General features: G+C 42.4%; 2 protein-coding genes across 5 annotated transcripts in view; one reads left to right on the top strand and one right to left on the bottom strand.

Moving 5' to 3' along the window:
* Window positions 1–8314, bottom strand: part of NPLOC4 (NPL4 homolog, ubiquitin recognition factor) — a 106424-nt gene extending 98110 nt beyond the window's left edge. The window contains exons 1-2 of one of the 4 annotated variants that reach the window (XM_061615720.1): window positions 8094–8314; window positions 1796–1876 (exon numbers count right to left, since the gene is read on the bottom strand). In XM_061615720.1, the coding sequence (XP_061471704.1) occupies window positions 1796–1876; window positions 8094–8108 (96 nt within the window). In that variant the 5' untranslated portion in view covers window positions 8109–8314. Of the gene's footprint in view, window positions 1–909; window positions 1000–1795; window positions 1877–7478; window positions 7569–7862; window positions 7934–8093 lie in introns of those variants that run through there. The other 3 variants (XM_061615721.1, XM_061615722.1, XM_061615723.1) reach the window with 3 other exon arrangements.
* Window positions 7931–18677, top strand: TSPAN10 (tetraspanin 10). The gene is given in 5 exon segments (XM_061615724.1): window positions 7931–8217; window positions 11569–11627; window positions 13804–14091; window positions 14093–14400; window positions 16275–18677. Coding segments are annotated over 5 exon segments (1179 nt in total). The 5' UTR covers window positions 7931–8063; the 3' UTR covers window positions 16645–18677.
* Window positions 18678–19026: the final 349 nt, after the last annotated feature.

Genomic DNA, 19026 nt, shown 5'->3' with positions numbered 1-19026 from the left:
TGGAAGTCCTGTAGACCACAGCAACACCCCCCCCCCCCCGTCCTTGCAGCCTGTGCTGGTGTTGCACCAAGTATCCAGGTGGGCAAAGCTAGGTCAGATCAACTCCTCCCAGCTCAGCCACCCAGGACTCAGTAATGCACACCAAATCGGCACCTTCATCCACAATCAAATCATGGATGAGAGTGGTATTATTGTGTACTGATCTGGCGTTAAACAACACCACACTCAGGCCAGTGGGCACAGCAGATGAGCAACGAGGAACCCCTCCATGGGAGGAGTGGCAGCAAGGAACAAGGCACAGATAGCCTTGCCCTCGTCTTCTATGGTAATTCACCACATCCCCATGGCTATATTTCCCTCTACCTGTGATCACTGAAATTGGGGTGGCATCACCCATGTTCCTCCGTACTAAGACTCCTCCTGAACACCTGATATGGACCCAACACAAGCCCACCAACAAAGCCTGCCGGAACCAATTATCCCAGGCCTCTGTGAGAATTGGGAACAGTCATACCCTTTTTCACACAGGGCCCAACTACTCTCCCTCCTGTCTTACACCCAAGGAGGGCCAGCCTTCTGCCAGCTACAGACTCTCACTCTGAAAGCATCTGGCGACTTTCGTCTACCATTCAGTTCACTGCACAGGCTCTCACCCTGTGCAGGAACTACACATGCACCACACGCCCTCCCCACCACCAATCTCCTCTAGATTGGTTTAACAGATATTTTTTTTAAAAAAGGTAATAGAAGGGGGAGGTAACACTCTTGCCCTGGGGACTCCCCAAGGGGCAACCCCCTTCGGAGGCAACCCCGCCGGCAGTTGGGCTTTTATGCCTCCTGACCCAGCCAGCAGCTGATGCTCTCTAGAGCAAGGGTCAGGCAGGGGATCCCAGTCCTTGAAGCACTTACCAGGGACTTCAGCTGTCTTGAGACAGCAACCCAAAGGAGCGAGCAGCAAGCACCCAGATGCTCAGATACTCACTCCCAGAGCAGGTCTTCTTCAGTCCCCTAGTGCTGCAGCTGTTCCCAAGGACCCCAAGGGCAGCTGGGCTTTTATGCCTCCTGCCCCAGCCAGCAGCTGATGCAAGAGGCTGCAAGATTAACTGCAGCCTCTCCCTGGAGCCAGGGTCAGGCAGGGGGCCCCAGTCCTTGCAGCACTTACCAGGAGCTTCAGCTGTCTTGAGAGGCAGCACCCCAAAGGAGCAAGCAGCAAGCACCCAGCTCCTCAGATACTCACTCCCACGGCAGGTCTTCCTCAGTCTCCTAGTGCTGCAGCTGTTCCCCTTTCAGAAGAGGTTACCAACTCACTTAGCAATTTTACACTATAGTTACTGTTTTGGATTATGACCACCTGTATCAATCCTACTAATCAGCATGGAGGCCACCACAGTACATGTACAGATTGCAGGTACAGGGTGTATCAAATCACGTCTGATCCTTTGCCATCAAAAGTTTCTTTTTTAAAAAAAAATACCCCTCAGACAGAAGTAACACCAGTAATATCTTAGAATGCATTAAGGTTAGGTTTTGATAAGTTTCAAATGTGTGTTTATAACAAAAGGGAGTTTCAGTTTAATTTTGGTTAGTTTGATTAGTTTCTTGTCTAGTTTGTGCTGAATTGCACAGTCATCACTACTCTCTTCTAATTACGTTAAATCATCATCAAAGAAAGCTTCTGGGTAAATCCAACCAAATCTTAAAAAGCAAGTGCATAGACTGGCTGTGTTCTGACCAACAGAGGTTCACTATTGTTCCTGTCCTAGGAGAACAGCAAGAATATGCTCAGCTAGAATACCTTTTTCAGAAACGTTGCAGCAGTTTCCCGTTTTGTTGCTGTGATACGTTTCACTCCCTCTGGTGACTGGACACGAATTATCTATTAGGAATTGAAAAGGTTTATGAGAAGATTTAGAAACAAAAGAATATTGCCACAGCCCCACGTTCTGACTTTTGAGGCCAAAAAAAAAAAGGCTGAACATAGGGCACTCAATTATGAATGTATGAAATGAATCAACATAACGACAGCCTGCATCCCTTAAAATTAAAATAATGCCAGTAATAAAAATTAAATTCAAGAATATACAACCAGCAGGAAGAGAAAGATGTGGAAGAGTGAAGTGTAAAGCAGTTTCATATTATCTTTTTTGAAATATGAAAGAATCAAATACATACACTAATGGGAGTTTTGGGAAGTTTATTTTACTGACAGAGCCTTTGAGTTCACAAATCACAAACGGCAGGAAGTATATACAACCTCAACAATGAACATGCATGAGCTTTCAGATTGTTCCCTTAGCAGAAAAAAAATTGCATCAGGTTGCATCATTAACTGCCAGCGACTCTCATTTTAACAAAGGGGTGGAAAAACTGTGGCCTTCCAGATGTTGCTGGTCTACAACTGCTGCCATTTCTTACCACTGACCATGCCCAAGGGGCCAATGGCAGCTTGAGGCACCACAGGTTCTGAACACCTGTTTTAAAAGAAAATGGATAACCTTCTCCAATACAGTGAATTAAATCACCACTTGGTATTTTATACAACTTGGCAGTATTTAAATATTTTTAAATAAAAAATAGTGTAGATCTACAGTAATTTTTTTTTATTTAAAAACAAATGACTAATACTAGGACCAGGTCATGCTATTAATTCTGGGCACAACCCCCTTTGAATTTCAACATTATGTAATAGGTGTATTATTATTCCATTTGAAAAATCCCCTTCAAACTGAGGGTGCTTCCAGATGGGAATTTGTTGGGAAACTAGTGCTGCTCACACACACTTTATCTGAGCATCCATATGATAGCTCGTACTTCTTCAATGAATCCAGATTTCTCTTACCATGGAAAATTCAGTACATAAAAATAATCTGTTATACATCTGCAGTCGTTACTGGTGTGGAAGGTCATTAGCATTTTTGGTGGGTGGTTTGTTGTGTGTGGTGACATTTCAGTGAGTGGTCTCACCACACCCATACTTCCATTTGCTCCTCAATGGAACACAACTTAGCCATTTTGTTTCCAGCAACCCACAAGAACAAATGAAAGACCTCTATTTCCACAGACTGCAATAAGCTGAAGACGCACCTAGCTGAGAGCAACTATTCTCTCAAGATTTCCACGTAGTAAATGTGGGGATTTTCCTCTGAAAACTGTAATTGCGGTATGCATATTGGGAGAAAAAAAATAAGAATCTCATGCCAGGTTTTGGAGAAACTCAATGTGTCAAAGTATGTTGGCTATTGGGTCAACCTGTTCCCTCCCACAGCTGCTCCCACCAAATGTAAACACTGGAGACCTGAGTTTATTAATAGATGTTACCTTATATGCTGTTTTTTTATATAATTAAAATCAGTGAAATATATTTTAAAAACCTTACAGAGGTCTTGGAGGAGGCCTCTTTATCAGAATGTCCAGTATTCATTGCTGCTGTATTTTGGGGGGAGGGGGAAATAGGTAGCTGCACATAGAATCGTAGAATAGTAAAGTTGGAAGAGGCCTATAAGGCCATCAAGGCCAGTTAATAGTAACAGGATAATCTTAATTTTTTTTTACATTTCCATCCACCTTGCCCCCTCAAATCAAGCAGCAAATCAATATAGCTAAATTTCATTCTTATGCAAAACCTCAGTATGTAAAAAAAAATAGAAAATACAATGGAAATGGATATTCTACCACCCATCCAGCCAAAGAAAGAACAACCCTCCATTTCACCCATTGTGACACCTGATAACTAAGGGCTGGTAACATTTGCTCTTGGGCACTTCCTGTGATCTTTTTCTTTCTTTCTTTCAAAGTACACGCACACAATATAGCAGTAGCAGGTAGTGGACCAGTACAGGCAGGTGGTGTTGCTCACTTCCTTCCTGATAGCAAGCATCAGTGCTAGTTTCTGAGAGGGGGAGGCGTGAGGAGCTCAGCGTGGTATGAGCACAGCAGGAGCATAAGACTGACAATGATGCCCTGCCTGCTCTGCCCTACTGTTGCAGTACAGAAATACCTGACCGCACGCCCAGAATAGAGAAAAGTAGTGAAAGGCAGGGGAGGAATGATCTGAAAAGAAGGACAAAACAAACAAAAACAGGCAGTGTACAATCCACCAGGCTCTGCCCATTAGTGTGGGCAAATGGAAGAAAAGCAACTAATATCCATAGCTGAAAGAACAGACCCTATGGAAGTTAACTTTATCATCATCACCATCATCATTTATTACCCACCCTTCACGCAAAGCAGTTACCATTTTAAAATACAGAATTAAAAACAAATTAAAAAACATAAAATCCCCAAATAGGGTGGGTCCTAAAAATCCCCAAATAGGGTGGGTCCTAAAAATCCCCAAATAGGGTGGGTCCTAAAAATCCCCAAATAGGGTGGGTCTCAGGTGTCAAAGCCAGGGTAAAGAGGTGTGTCTTCAGCATTCACCTAAAACTGTACAATGAAGTTGCTAGACACACCATGGTGAGGAGGTAGTTCCACAACTCAGGGGCCACCACAAAGAATGCTCTCTCCCAGGCCATCCCCCCACCCCAAGCTTCCAAGGGTGGTGGAACTACCAAAAGGGCCCCCTCTGCTGATCTCAACACCCAAGAAGGTCTGTAAGGAACAAGGTGGTCTCTCAGATATTTGGGAACTAAGTCATTTAGGGCTTTAAATACTAGTGTGAGCACTTTGAATTTGGCCCAGAAATGAAATGGCAACCTATGCAGCTATTTTAAAACAGGGGTTATATGAGATCTAAAGGGAACCCCATCTAGTAATCTGGCTACTGCATTTTGGATCGGTTGAAAGTCATCTTCAAGGGCAGCCCCGTATAGATCACACACATAGAAAAAATGTATCTGAATAATATAAATAATAATATAAATATATGTCCAGAATCACTTAGAATCTGTAGTATTTTACTATCATGTTAACTAACAAGAAAGTGGCTGAGGTGAGGGAAAAAACTTTTAAAAGACACTTTTAAAAGGCTTGCTGTATAACTTTAAAAAAACCCTAAAGGAAAGCTGAAAAGCTGCAATGTCCAGATGTCGATACACAGTTGATGGCCCCAAATACAGAAACTATTGTTCCAGAAACCTGCCAATTTAAATGTTACCTGTAAGCCAGAAACTTACAATAATGATGTATCTTTGAATCATGCAATGAAACTACCCTGTTTTCTAGATGGGCAATGACTGACAACTTTAAGAGAAGCTTAAACATGAGCATTTCCCCAAAACTTTATTTTCTGCCAGTCTTTCTTGTAATTTGCATTTTCATACTGAAAACTATGTTGACTCTGCTCTACTGATAAACTTGGTTAACAAAGAAAGCCAGGGATCAGCAACCAAGTAGGTATGTAATTGCCACAAAGAATACTACATAAACCACCTACCTTTAAAGCAGGTTAAGGAGTAGCACATTCTGTTTAACTACAGAGTGGGTGATCTAACTCTACCAGAAAACAGGTTTAACTAGAACCACATTCAAACCACACCGCAGCCTAACTTTGGAGACTGAATGCTCTTGACTGCATGCCAAAAGCACCCAAACAAGGGCATGCCTTGTTTATTGATTTGAACAATTAGCAAGTAATGATATATCTGATCAATAATATCACAGATATTGACAACAATTTGTTAGCTAGTCATAGCTTAGGCTAATGTTAACACAAACATCATTGTAACTTGTGATGTCTGATCCTATGCAGAGCTGCACACACCTAACGCTTCACAGCACCAGGCTGTTAAGAAAACTTTAGGTACTAGTGACCTAATAATTCAATAGCCAGCATTTCAAGTTGCCTGTGGTTTCTCCCGATTATGTGTTCATGCCTATGTGATATTAAGCTGTATGCACTATGGGGACTTTAGAGAAGGATGCACCCTTACTATATGTAGTTCAACCTTTAGAAGTGAGTGCTCTCATGACACATTCAAACTTCTTGAAACTTCAGACTTCTTCTATACGATGGAGGGATCATAGGAGAGGAACCATAGCTCAGTGATAATGCACATGCTTTCCACACAGAAAGTTTCACATTCAATCCGTGGCATCTCTAGTTTAAAAATAGATCAGGTAGCAGGTAACATGAAAGGTGTTTGCATAAGATCCTGGAGAGCCAATGCAAACCATGAGTTGATAATACTTGGCTAGTATTATCTGACCTATTATACAGTTGCATATGGCATTATAATAAATCTGTTCTTTTCTGAAAGCCTCAAACCCCTCTTACATTTTCTTCCTTAGTCTCATTAACGTCCCTTAGCTCAACCTTCTCATTATACATGAAGTGGAGGGATGCATTTCTCACCTTGGTATTATGGCTGTGAGAAAACAACGTGAAGGCTTCTTCACAGAAACCACTTAATGTAAGGTAACTGCTGAAATATTCACACATTGCAGTATGGACTAAGCTTCCCTTATTCAGTTAGGAACATAATCCTCTAACTTTCTACAACTGAAGCTAAGCCAGGAACCCTTGTGAATTTTCTACAACAAGATAAACCCAGGGGCAGTCTTCTGCCTTGTGCTCAGTCTATCTGATATTGTGAGATAGTATATGTCTCTAGAGCAGAGGTTTCCAATCATCTTTTCCCATGGACCACTTAAAAATTGCTGTTTGTATTGGATGCCTACTTAATGATTTTTTTTGCCTGTTGTAGCAACTGTACTGTGCTAGGTGCTGTATGATTTTTTATTGTATTTGTATTGCTTCTTTTATTTCTTATATTGTATTTTATTGAATGACAATTTGCATTCAATAGAATTTAAGTGGTAAGAAATAAAAGCAAAAAAATACAATTAAAAATCAGTATGAATATTTAATATGGACATGCCGTAGACTACTTGAATGATGTTCACAGACCACAGTGCGAGAACCTCTGCTCTGAAGTTTGAAGTGGAAAATAACTATTTATCACACTACACTGAGGGTACCGATCTCATGAGGCACTGAATTACAATTACAGTCTCTGGGTTAGTCTCTGATTTAACCCTGAAATATGTAAAGGGTCCAGTGTCACTTCATCCACACATTGCACTTGCCCCATTCAACCCATGTGTGTGTGTATGTGTGTGCACGTGCACTCACATAGACACAGAGGACATAATGGCTTTGGGGCAGGTAGCCAAATGTCCTTACAACACATCCATCTTGAAGCATTACAAAAAGGACTAAAACTAACCCTGGATGTTGAAGAATAAAATAATCACTGAAGAAGAAAAAGACAACTGGTGTTATAGAAACTATGTGCCTGTAAGCTGTAATGAGCACTCACGTTTGCCCCCTCCCTCCACAATACTCCCCAACTTGAAAGACAGAAGTTAAGGGAGACTAGCTAAGCACATGCAATTTCCCCCCCAGTTTTACACTTGCTTAAGGATCATGGTTTCACGCAAAGGATTCTGGGAATTGTAGTTTAGTGGTGTGCAGAAAATTCTTCTTTAGCAGCCTCAGCAACTGCAGCTCCCACTATTCCCTGGAGAGAAGAAATTACCATTAAACCAGTTTAAGTCTGTGGCGTCCCATCTTTTGGGTGGAGGCTGCATTCCTCACTCTGGTGAAAGTGAAAAGGGGAGGAGCGGACGCAAATATTCGCCGCGGCCAATTCCCCACCTCGACCTTTCACAGCAAGAAACGGATGGAGCGAGGAATTGGCCGTCTCAAGACCACCTGCCCCTCAAAGAGTTAAAAACATCACCTGCTTCTTCCGCCTCCTTCATAGAACCTGCCTGGAAATGGAAAAGGAAAATAAGCCCCGACTGGCCAGTGCCTCCCACCCAAAGAGAGGATCCAGGGCAGACGTGTCAGCGCCAGGGCGACGTATTGGAGGAAGGTATTCATTTAAAAAGAAAAAAGAAAAAAGAGCTAAGCAGGTCACCAGAGTCATGAAGTAAGATAAGGTAGCTCCGAAACGTGGGCCGGTCTAGACTCCTCGCCTCCCTCCCTATGACAAAGACGGCGGGGGGGAGGGGTAGAGGGGGGAGAGAGAGAGACTCACTCAAGAGGGACGGAAGGGGGCGTCTCTTCTCCCCTCCCCTCCCCGGCCTCACGCTGGAGGGGGAGGGAAAGGAATAGCCTTATGTCCTCCTCCCTCACAAACCCAACTTACAATAGTCTCCGCCATGTCCTCGCAGCCGCTCCCGACCCGCGTCCTGCCCCGGCTCCAGCAGCAGATCGCCTCCTGCCTTCCAGCTCGTGCACCGCCAATACTGCCGCGTCACCGTTCCCGCCCGGTAACGCAACTAGAGGCAACTAGGTTCCGGGTAGAAACAGTCCGTCTCCGAGTACGACGGTAGCACTGCCGTTCCCTTCTTCCCTTCCGCTGGCTCCGCCTACTCAGGGACTGTTCCCTTATTGCCCGCCCGAAAGTCTCTCCAGGACAAATAGTTCATAGGTTGTAAGAGATTTTTAGCGGCACGCGCAATTTGGTTAGAAGGAATGGTCCCCGCCGCCTTTTGTATTTTTGCAAAAGAGAAATTCCTCAGGAAATAACAAATAGGCAACAACTTTGTTTCGTCCGTTTAAAGACAGCTGCGTTTTCCAAGTCTTGTCATCCACAGGTTGCTCCAAAATGTCCTTTGAGAGAAAGCTACTCTCCAGTCACAGTGTATTATGCTTCCTTTCTCCTGTCTGACTGTTGCTCACCGCAGTCTGTGAAACAGTGTTACTATCAACAGTAGTTCCAGTTCTTGATTTTCTAGATGCTTTTTACATTTCCTTAGAAAATGAATGTATAACTTGCCCAAATTGAATTATTTTGAAGTTTTGGGTTTTTGTTTTGTTGCTTAGTATGGGTCAAACGGCTACATTATTAAGGGAAAGGTGTGCTGCAGAGAAGGACAGATCTCTTTGGTTCATACAATGTTGGTTTTGTCATTACAATGAATGTTCTAGCCCTAATGGGGTCTGAAGTACTGACCAAAACTTGAATCTGCAGCTGCTGTCTTGGATTCTAATATGGTGTCCACATGTCATGTTGCCAGTGTGGCTAACAGTGCATTTCTGATGTAGGTAGACCACCACTAAGAGAAATGCTGAATACTTGTGGCAATGACTTTCCTTTAACATCAGAATCTAGAGCCTTTATGGACAGCGTATACATACTACAATGAACTTCAGCTATTTTGGTTACAATTGTGATGCCATGGGGGAGGAGAGGTATTATATTACTAGCAGACATCACCATTTGGTTCTATGGCAGGGATTGCTATGATTGCATCTCATATGCTGCTAAACAACTTCGTAGTAGCTTAAGAGAATGGCTGTCTGCTGTTTCTAATTGTGTTTCTCAGCTACACATTGGGAGAAAGGTAACTAGGATGATATGTTACCACCAACAATTCCATACCCCAAAGTAAAAGGACCTTGGGGAATATGGACTATTCTGGGAAAGGGTGGGAAGGTGCAATGAAGTGGTGGCTCAAAATTGGGGAAGCAGCAAATGGAGTTGTGGCAACAGGAGTACTGCTATAAAGTCAATAGCTGCAGTGAGAGTGAAGACTTTACAGCCACATGAAAATATTTATATGCATTTACACACTGGCAAATGCTCCTCCGCAGCATATATATTTGAGACTGTACATAGCTTTTAAAATTAGGTTTGAGTGCAAAGCACTCCTTAAATTCAGGGGGCTTAAGTGTGCACAAAATGCCATAAAAAGGCTGCCACTCTGAGAATCCTAATTTGTATGAGGAATTCAAAAGCCATCAGACATAAAGCTGATTAAATCACCTCTCTTGTACCACAGGGACAGAGGCCTAATTCAATGTCAAATCATTGATCCTCAAAAGTGTGATTTGGAGAATTGGAAATATGTGATTGGTTTGTGCACTCCTTCCCTTTTTCTCCTCACTTTGTTTTCATGGATCAATTTCCTCTACCCTTCCTTGGTTTTCTCTAACCATAATCTGACTTGGACAAACCATTATTTCAAATCATGCTTTCAGGTAAACTATGGTTAGCAACAGGTTAACCAAAGTATGGTTAGGAAAAGGAGAAGGGTGTGGGTGGTTGGAATTATAAACCCAACTGTTTATTTATCCTTGAACATTTTAATAAAACATACTTTAAAAAAGGAAACGTAGAAGGGAATTTGTGAAAGAGGGAAGAGAGGAGGAAGGAAAGCACAAACCTTCAGCCTGATCCCAAACCAATCCTCCAAACTATTATTTGAAGCTTTGCATATATGATGTTAGAGTTGAGCCGTAGAAACTGGTGTACCTTTCCTAACCAGCCTTATGGAACTTCAACATTAATATAGATATCCCTCTTGTTAAACTGTACTTGTTCCACAGCCCTAAACCCCATAATCCTACTTGTTTCAAGAGCCCTTCCAAGTAAATGTTCTTAGGTTAGCACTTTAAGTATTTTAGGTTTGTGGAGGCTGGTTTGGGCAAAGACATAACAGCTTACCTGAAGGGTTAGACATACAGTATGTCTGCACATACTTTTTGAACTCGCTAGGAAAATGTGCAGTAACCATTCACTACCAGTATCTAATATACCACAGCAATGCCAGCCAATCACAATGCATTGTATCCATTGCCTCACAATCTCCCGCATTGTGCAGCCTTGCAGGAAAGGTAGAGGATTTTGGAAGATCCCAGGCTATGGTCTGAAGGCACATAAGGCCAACTCCCTGCTGAAGCTAAGCAGGGTCAGGTCTGGTCAGTGCCTGGATGGGAGACTGCATGGGAACCATATGTAAGCCACCTTGGGTTTCAATCATGAAAAGAAAGGTGGGGTATAAATATAATAAATAAATAAGATATATCTGACTTCCTAGTGATGCAGCATATTCTTGTAGAGATCCTTTCCAATATTCAGGTGACAATTTATTAAAAGTACAGGACTTTTACCATGAAGAATATTTTACACAATGCTTATCTTCACATTAGTGTTTTAGATCGTTAGCATTTCTGCTTCACAGATGGGGAGCCAAGGCTGAGAGTTTCCTCATGGCCGCTCAGCAAATCCATGGCTGAACTGGGGCTTGAAAGAACCTCTATGTCTTAGGTCTGAATTTCAGCCCTTGGTCACTGGACTGCAGATCAGAAGTTCTGCACAATATCACGTTGTGATGTACTGATGCTCTTTCTGATGTTCAGTGTGCCTCCTGTTTGGCAGCACTGTTAGATTTCAGAACATAGCAAATGCTTAGGATAAGGTGAATCTCATTTCGATCCTGTGAATTTCTCTGTCACAGAAGACTATAATGCAGCAGCAGCCCTTACCTCTGTAACTCTTGAGTGTGTGTGCACGTGTGCGCACACATGTATGTATGAGAAATACTTTCCATTGTGTGACCTGAATGATGGCATCTAACTTGTAACTAATTACTGGATACAGGCTAGCAGGCAAGACAAAGCCAGTCTCTTTAAGCCGGGAAATGTGATTTCTCACATGATACAAGCATGACTGTAGGGGGTCTCCCCTGAAACTTCCCTCCCCTGTACAGTGTACGATGTTTGTAGTTTTCTCATTTGGTTAGCCAGGAGAAGGGCAGAATGATTTCAAACTGATTACATTACAGCCTAGGAAAAATGAAACAAACTTATCACATTTAAAAACCCTTTCTTGCCAGGGCTGTCTTTCCAGGACACCAAGATCGCAGAAGATGAAACCAGTGCATTGCTACCAAAGGTAATTGCCAGGATTTGCATATTGTTTCTGAACTTGCCGTTGTCGTTGGAGATCTTGAATCTTCTGTATATGGAGTTGTTTTCCCTTTTTTCCCTTCACTCTGTGTGTGTGTGTGTGTGTGTGTGTGTGTGTGTGTGTGTGTGTGTGTGTGTGTGTGTGTGTGTGTGTGTGTGTGTGTGTGTGTGTGTGTGTGTGTGTGTGTGTGTGTGTGTGTGTGTGTGTGTGTGTGTGTGTGCGCGCACACACACAAATGAGATTTTCTGATAGAACGCGCCTATATAGAGAAACTGGTCCTGATTCTGTGGAGACTGAAAGCTACTCTAGTCCATCATGCTGCACAGTCACCAGTATAAAAATACTAAGAAGAATCCTGAAGAAGTTTACTTGGAAGTAAGTCACTCTAAGTTCAATCGGACTTTCTTCTAATGAAATATACTTAGTTGACAGGTTTATGGCCAGTCCTAACAATAATGTCTTAAAAGTGATCACGCTATGTTTTTAAAAATAACAGTTTGGTAACAAAATTGGCTCCTTCTTGAAATTTCTGTTATTTAGTGTTTGAGGACCTTTCTCCCCATTTTACATTCCTTGGATCTACATAATTTGTTTTAAATGTATCATTTAATTTTGTATCTTGTGTTAAACTCTTTTTAATGTTGTATATTAAATTGTGAGCTGCCCAGGGACCTTAAAGTGAAGGGCAGTTAATAAATTAATAATAATAAATACCTTCCATTATATTCCAAGTTTAGCTGCAGAATCAGTCAAGTTGCCTGCCACTTTCCTCAGTTATTTAAATGGTCTCTTCTCCCTTCTTGAACTGATCGCATACACTTTGTCTTTTCCATCAGATTTCCGTCTAATGTTTCCTTCTGCCCACTATCTCTCAGCAGTGATATGGGGTAGAAACATTTATGAATGAAGGTTAACTTGGGCATCTGGAATGAATACAATACTCAAATGTAAAATCAAACTTGTAATTTTCTTTTCCTCTCCAGGAAAGGAAGCACATATATATGCACAGCTCTTCAAATGTATTAAGCTTAGTATGGGTGGTATTCCGCTAAGTCATACAGAGTAGACCTATTAAAATTAATGTATTATCTTATGCCCATTGATCATAATGGGTCTACAATAAGTGTTACCTGAGGGTCCCTAACAGATTGGTAGGTTGCAACTAGGAACAGGGCCTGCTTAGCTGTGCACTGTCCATTTGTCTGGACCCCTTTTTGTGATATTTAGATACCAGCTAAAGATGTTGCTCTTCGCCCTGGTTTTTAACAGGATTTACATTTTATCTCACTGCTCTTTCTATCTTAATTGTAAAGTTTATTTTACTTTTTGTGATTGTTGTGTATTTGTTATGGGAACATGGATTTTGTTGTTGTGAGCCACCTCAGAAACCATGTCTGTGAGAGGTGGGATACAAATATTTAAAATAAATATCTCACTATACTCCTATACCAGTTTTTTCCCCCTTACGACTCTACCACCTTCCACTTTTTAACTTAGACTCTCTAGAGCAGCGGTTCTCAATCTTTTTTGGTTCGCAGAGCACTGTAAAACATATAAAACATTTCTGGCGCAGTTCGTGTACAAAATTAAAAATATATTAATATATGTTAAACTATGAATAAAAATAACTTAATAATAATATACTTTCATAATATTCGTGGCATACCTAGCCACCTCTTGCGGCGCACCAGTGTGCCCCAGCGCACCGTTTGAGAATCACTGCTCTAGAGGTACACCCAGGCCAGCATAGGTCCTGTTCTCTTACAAAACAGGCTTCACATAGCCAAGGCCGAGGGCAGCTTTCTCTCTCTCTCCCTTTGCCAATTTTGACTGTTAATGCAGAGATTAATTTTATCATAGACCAGAAACCTCTATCACTATGATTCTGCCTCCAGCTCACTTGAGGTGGAGCAACAGCGAAACGAGGCATCACTGATTATATAATAACCAAGCAACAATGTATGATTTTCCCCCTGGATAAGTTGATCAAAAATCTCTTTTCCTTTCCTCTACTTTCTACCCTACTCTTGTGCCAAGGTATTTCAGTGATACATCAGGATGTTTCAGAAGGGGAAACAATACTTATTGTACCTCCCTTTTTGTTTTGTTCTCTATCTCTGACACTTGGTCTACATTTTTGGTTCTCTTCTCTGTTGATTAGGTGGACAAACTGGACATATTTTGCCCCTCTAATGCACAAGGCTCCCCTCCCAGCAGAGAAAGAGAAATGGGCCGGCCTAGGAAACAGACAAGACAGTGGCATCTCCGCCAATCTTCCCATCACCCTCTGGACTCACTTAGCTACTGTATTAAATATTTGGCCATTGTTTGGAACCTGGTGTTCTCTATTACAGGATTGCTCATTTTGGCAATAGGGATGTGGGGTCTCTCTGACAAGGAGTCACTTGCAAGTGAACAGGTAACTTATTTGGGCAGTGACCCAATGCTCTTTTTTTGTACTAGTGGGTCTGGTAGCCAGCATTATGTCTCTCCTGGGTTGTACAGGAACCCTCTTTGAAAACACCTGCCTCTTGAAGCTTTTTACTGGAGGAATCATCACCTTTGTGATCCTGGAAGCTCTAGGTGGAATCGTTCTCTTTTCTCTGAGACACCAAATCAAGGCCTCCTTGCAAAATTCTCTCATGGTGGCAGTGCTACGATATCAAGATGACCCAGATCTCCAATTCATTATGGATGAAATTCAAATGGGCCTGCAGTGCTGCGGAGTGGAGTCTTACCTAAACTGGAAAACAAATTTGTGAGTACATGCCTACTTCTACCTCCTTGCTCTGTTCTATCAACAACTAGGAAGGGTGGGAGAAAACTGGTGCAGTAGGACCTTAATTACAAACAATCCTGGAGTGGAAATTGTTTGAAACTCTGAAATGCTGATTACTCAACAAGTTTATATCACTCTGGCACTGTCCAGCCCAGCTCGCTAAATATACTATTTTTCACCAACCCTCCCTGTTCCCTAGATATCAGAAAGGCCTTTTATTTGGAAAACCAGGTCATTACTATAAAATTGAATGTGAAAATGCTGCTCTTGAATGCTGTTTGGCAGCAACTTGTTTTTAAAGTGCAGTCTGGCTGCTTACTAGAGAATATGTTGGATTCAAACTTGGTTCCAAGTAAATGTGGATATGATCGGGCTGTTAATTTCCCTATGCGTTGTATCAGCCCTGTTCTTCTACCACTGTTAACATTTATATTGTGAGCAACTTTTGGCAAGGACTTGTCTCCCCCCCATCACCTTTATGTTATTCTGTAAAACATCACATATTGATAGCACAATATAAATCAATCATGGTCATCATGATTGCTCTACTAAAATTGCTAATAAAGCCATCTTTTTTTTTAGCCATACCTTGTATGATTGAAACCGTGCCATTGTAGAACTAGTCGATTATCATCCTCAAATCTCTCCTTTACCATGATGCCTGCAATAGGCCTGGTAAAGGGCAGGAAGCCAGTGTGGTATGATCATTGCCCAGCTTGGTTCACCTGTACAGTCTCCACATTTCCTGGAACTTCACCCATTGCTACTAATCTGGGTTGATCATCTTGCTAGCTTTAGTTTTAGACAGATTAAAACATAACTAATTTCATTTCTTACCACAAATCTTGCTGAGAGAGACCCTAGTCCAGAAACACTTAGCTACTCTAAAATAATGAGACGTTATTTGCAAATCATATGCCTCTGGATAGGGTCCAAAGTAGGAAACCCCAATGCTAGAGAAGAACGTCTATATGGTGTCTGCTCTGCTAATATTCATCTCCTTAATGTTGGTGGTTCTTTCAAAAAGCACATTGTGTGTATGTTATTGTCTTTACTTGCAAAAAGTACTAGAGAGTTTCTAATGTGAATAAATGAAATAAAATATCTTTTGTTCACAGGTAGGAATAACCAGTTTTAAATTTCGTTTTCAGATTTAACACATTGACTCAAGAACTGCATGTGCACACCCACTGAACAGATAATGGGCACAGTCAGCTTTAACACTGGCAGGGAGCACTGTATGAGCTGCTCTGGCTCATTTTTGTTAAGAGGCTTCCTTGGCTGCTGCAGCTGGTCTCCTTGCACTTCCTTCCTTTGGCGTGAGCTGGTTGGTGGTGCACAACTTGAATCCACACCTGCCATCTTTCCAGTTCAAGAACTTCTCTGAGCTTGAGTCCTAACAGGCACTGTCAAAGCTAACTCTGTTGTCCATCCATTGAGTGATGCATGCATAAAGTCAGTTATGCATAGATCGCTGTGCACACAACTCCAGGTGCTCAATGTGGGGTTTCCCTTTGCAAAGTACCTCTTTGCATGCATAGATCCTGATCCAGTCAGGGAATCCGTGAGTGGACTAGCCTTATTGGGTTATATTCAGCAAAGTCCTTCTCAGAATAGACCCATTGAAATTAATAAATCTAAGTTAGTCATGTCTATTCCACTTCAGTAGGTATACTCTGAGTAGGACTAGCATTGAACACCATCCACTAGTTGGAATGCTGTTCTCTGCTTGGCCATCTTCTGCCTGCATGAGTGGAAAAATGAATGGAAGTTGGAAGAGTCTTAGAAGCGAAACAGAATCTCTGTGCTGCAGTGGCAAGCACAATTAATTGTTCCTGTTGTTTAACTTCCAGGTATTTTAACTGCAGTTCTCCAGGCATGCAAGCCGGTGGTGTTCCAGCTTCCTGCTGCCTGGATCCACTGGAAAATAGTACCATACCAAATTCCCAGTGTGGCTTTGGCACCCTGGTCCTGGAGGAGTCTGTGGCTCAAAGCACCATCTACCTTGGAGGCTGCGTTCCCCAGCTGAGCAGATGGTTTAATAATCATGCAGGAGCAATTGGCTTTTATTTTGCGTTTCTGATTGTGATTGAAGTAGGAAGCTTATTACTGGCCACTAAACGTCTGGCAGGCATTGCCTTTGCTAGGACTCAGTATTACAGTGAGAGGGAGGAAACATATTTGCTCTCCTATCGCCAGAGACTGAGGGGATTTTACTCATGATCTTCTGAGGAGTATAAATCCAGAATATTGGATTCCTATTCCTATTATGATATGCTAGTTAACTTTCCAGTGCAGGATGTGTGTTTTGTATGAGGAACAGAAAGCCCCTTTGCACTTGAATACGTCTTGCTTGTGTCCTGCACTCACTGTCCTTGGCTGGAGCTTATTCCCCTGCTCACCTCCAGCTGTATCCTGTTTCATCAGTACTATCTCTCTTCCTTCTATGCGCCCTTCCTCAGTGTTTCCAAATATGGCCAGAAAAAGAAGAGGAGTGTTGTAGAGCACCCTGTTGGTATCTGGCCTTCATGTGTTGTAGAAAATTCTGCACTCAGGCAGCAATTGGTCTTCCGTAGCCTTTTCTCAAAACCAGTATCTGGATTGGGCATGGAAACCAGGTCCAGCCCAACAACTGGCTTCTCCCGCCTTCCCAAAGCCAATGCTCCCACTTGCATGTGTCTGCTGTGGTGGCAAAGATTTAGGGAATGCTCTGAAGAATCTCATGCCCCTTTCAGCAGGCACTGAAAACATATTACAGCAGGCTGTGGGGAGGGAATTCCTTTTGTCTAATTCAATACAGTATTTTGTAATAGCATGTTGAGGTAGACTTTTGATTTCTACTGGCATGTAGACCTAGAGTAGAGGCACTGGAGGGCCACAACCAGAATGCACAGATGCCAGTGCTTTGCCAAATGCTCACTTGAGCCTTTTTGACATGCTTTCCTTTCCTCGTTATATGTTTCATTCAGTTCTGGTAATACCTTTTAGCAGAGTGCCATTGTATGACTAATGGAAGCCAAGCCCTTTGAGGCTGAAAAGTTCTCTGGTGGCACTTTCACCATGACTGATGAGCTGCTCCTCCTTTACTCCACTCTCCTTGATCTGATTATAGCTTTTTACTTTTCATTAATTATACATTATAGCAATGGTCTCTGCTCCCCAAGTCTTTTCAGCTTCATATTCTAGCTGCTCCAATCAATAGTTCTTGGCTCTCCTTAGTAAACGTTTCCCCCATTTGTATGGCATTGGGTGATCTATAGTGACAATATCTGCATCTTTTCTGGAATCCATACTGCAGACTTGCATTCCTTAAGATATGCCACCAAAGGATTGCAGCTTGCTGAGTTTTTTAAAAAATCAAATTATGTAGGAAATATTTCATATGAACCATTATGCCTATGTTCTACCTCCCCTGTTGGAAGCAGTATGCTCCTGAATATCAGTTGCTGGAAATCACAGGAGGGGAGAGTGCTCTTGTACTCAGGTCCCATTTGCTGGCTTCCCATAGGCATCTGATGGGTCACTGTGAGAACAGGATGCTGGACTAGATGGGCCATTGGCCTGATACAGCAGGCTGTTATGATCATATTAAAAGTGCAGAAATGAAAAATAGTATTGTGGAGGAAACAGAGCCCCTTTAAGAACATGAAGCAATTTCCATGGGTGAATCATACAGGAAGATAGATCCTTGTGCTGGAACCATCTTCAGGAAGTTAACGTCTCATGTCCTGTCACTTATTTGACTGTTGTTCTCATAGCCCAAAACCATGGTGGGGGAGAAGGGAGCAGGCAATGCTTATCTCCCCCCTTTCTGCAGGTTCCCAAAGGGCCAGGCACAGTGAGGCTGAGAGTTTTGTGTTCTCCTCCATCTCCCTTTGTAGCTTGCCTGGAGTCAAGTTCATTGGGGTGGCACCCAGGTTGTTCCTCTGTGTCCCAGTCGGTTCAGAGGGAGATGAACCAGGGCAAAGGGAGAGAGGGGCCTGGCTGCATAAAGGAAAGAAAGCAGCTTCAGTGCTTGGGTGTTGCTTGGCTTCTTCAATGCCAAGCCCAGTGTGACAGGAGGAGACAAGAAAGATTATGCAAGGAGACAAGACCTTGTGGAGGGAAAGGAAGTTGGATGCACAGAAATGCATTGGCTTTCCTGGTGGGCTCCCTCAGCCACTGGAGGATGAGAGCAGGCACTCCAAACCAGAAAAATACTTGAAGTGCACTGCAATTAGTCACTGAATCTCAGTTCATGTTGACAGGTGTGTGAAGCGTTAGTCAGAATTTAGGCTGCAATCCTGTAGTCACTTGGGAACAAGACCCCTTGAATTCATTGGGGCTTATTTCTGAGTAGATAAGCATAAAGTTTCACTATCCCTCTGTTAGAGAGCAGCTGGAATTTACTCATAAACCACCACCACAAGGCTAGATGAAATCCCAAGAGATAATCTAGTCCAATGATTCCCAAACTTTTCTTCCACAGACCACTTAATGATTTTTCTGCTTGCTGTAGTAATTGTAATGCACTGTGCTAGATGCTGTATGATTTTTTAAAATTGTATTTTTACAGGTGTTCCATGGACCACCTGAAGGAAGGCCATGGACCACTGAAGGTCCACA

The sequence above is a fragment of the Rhineura floridana genome, chromosome 3, assembly GCF_030035675.1.
Source record: "Rhineura floridana isolate rRhiFlo1 chromosome 3, rRhiFlo1.hap2, whole genome shotgun sequence".
NCBI classification, from domain to species: Eukaryota; Metazoa; Chordata; class Lepidosauria; order Squamata; family Rhineuridae; genus Rhineura; species Rhineura floridana.
Note: the sequence above shows the minus strand (reverse complement) of the source record. Positions and strands in the feature narration are given on the sequence as shown.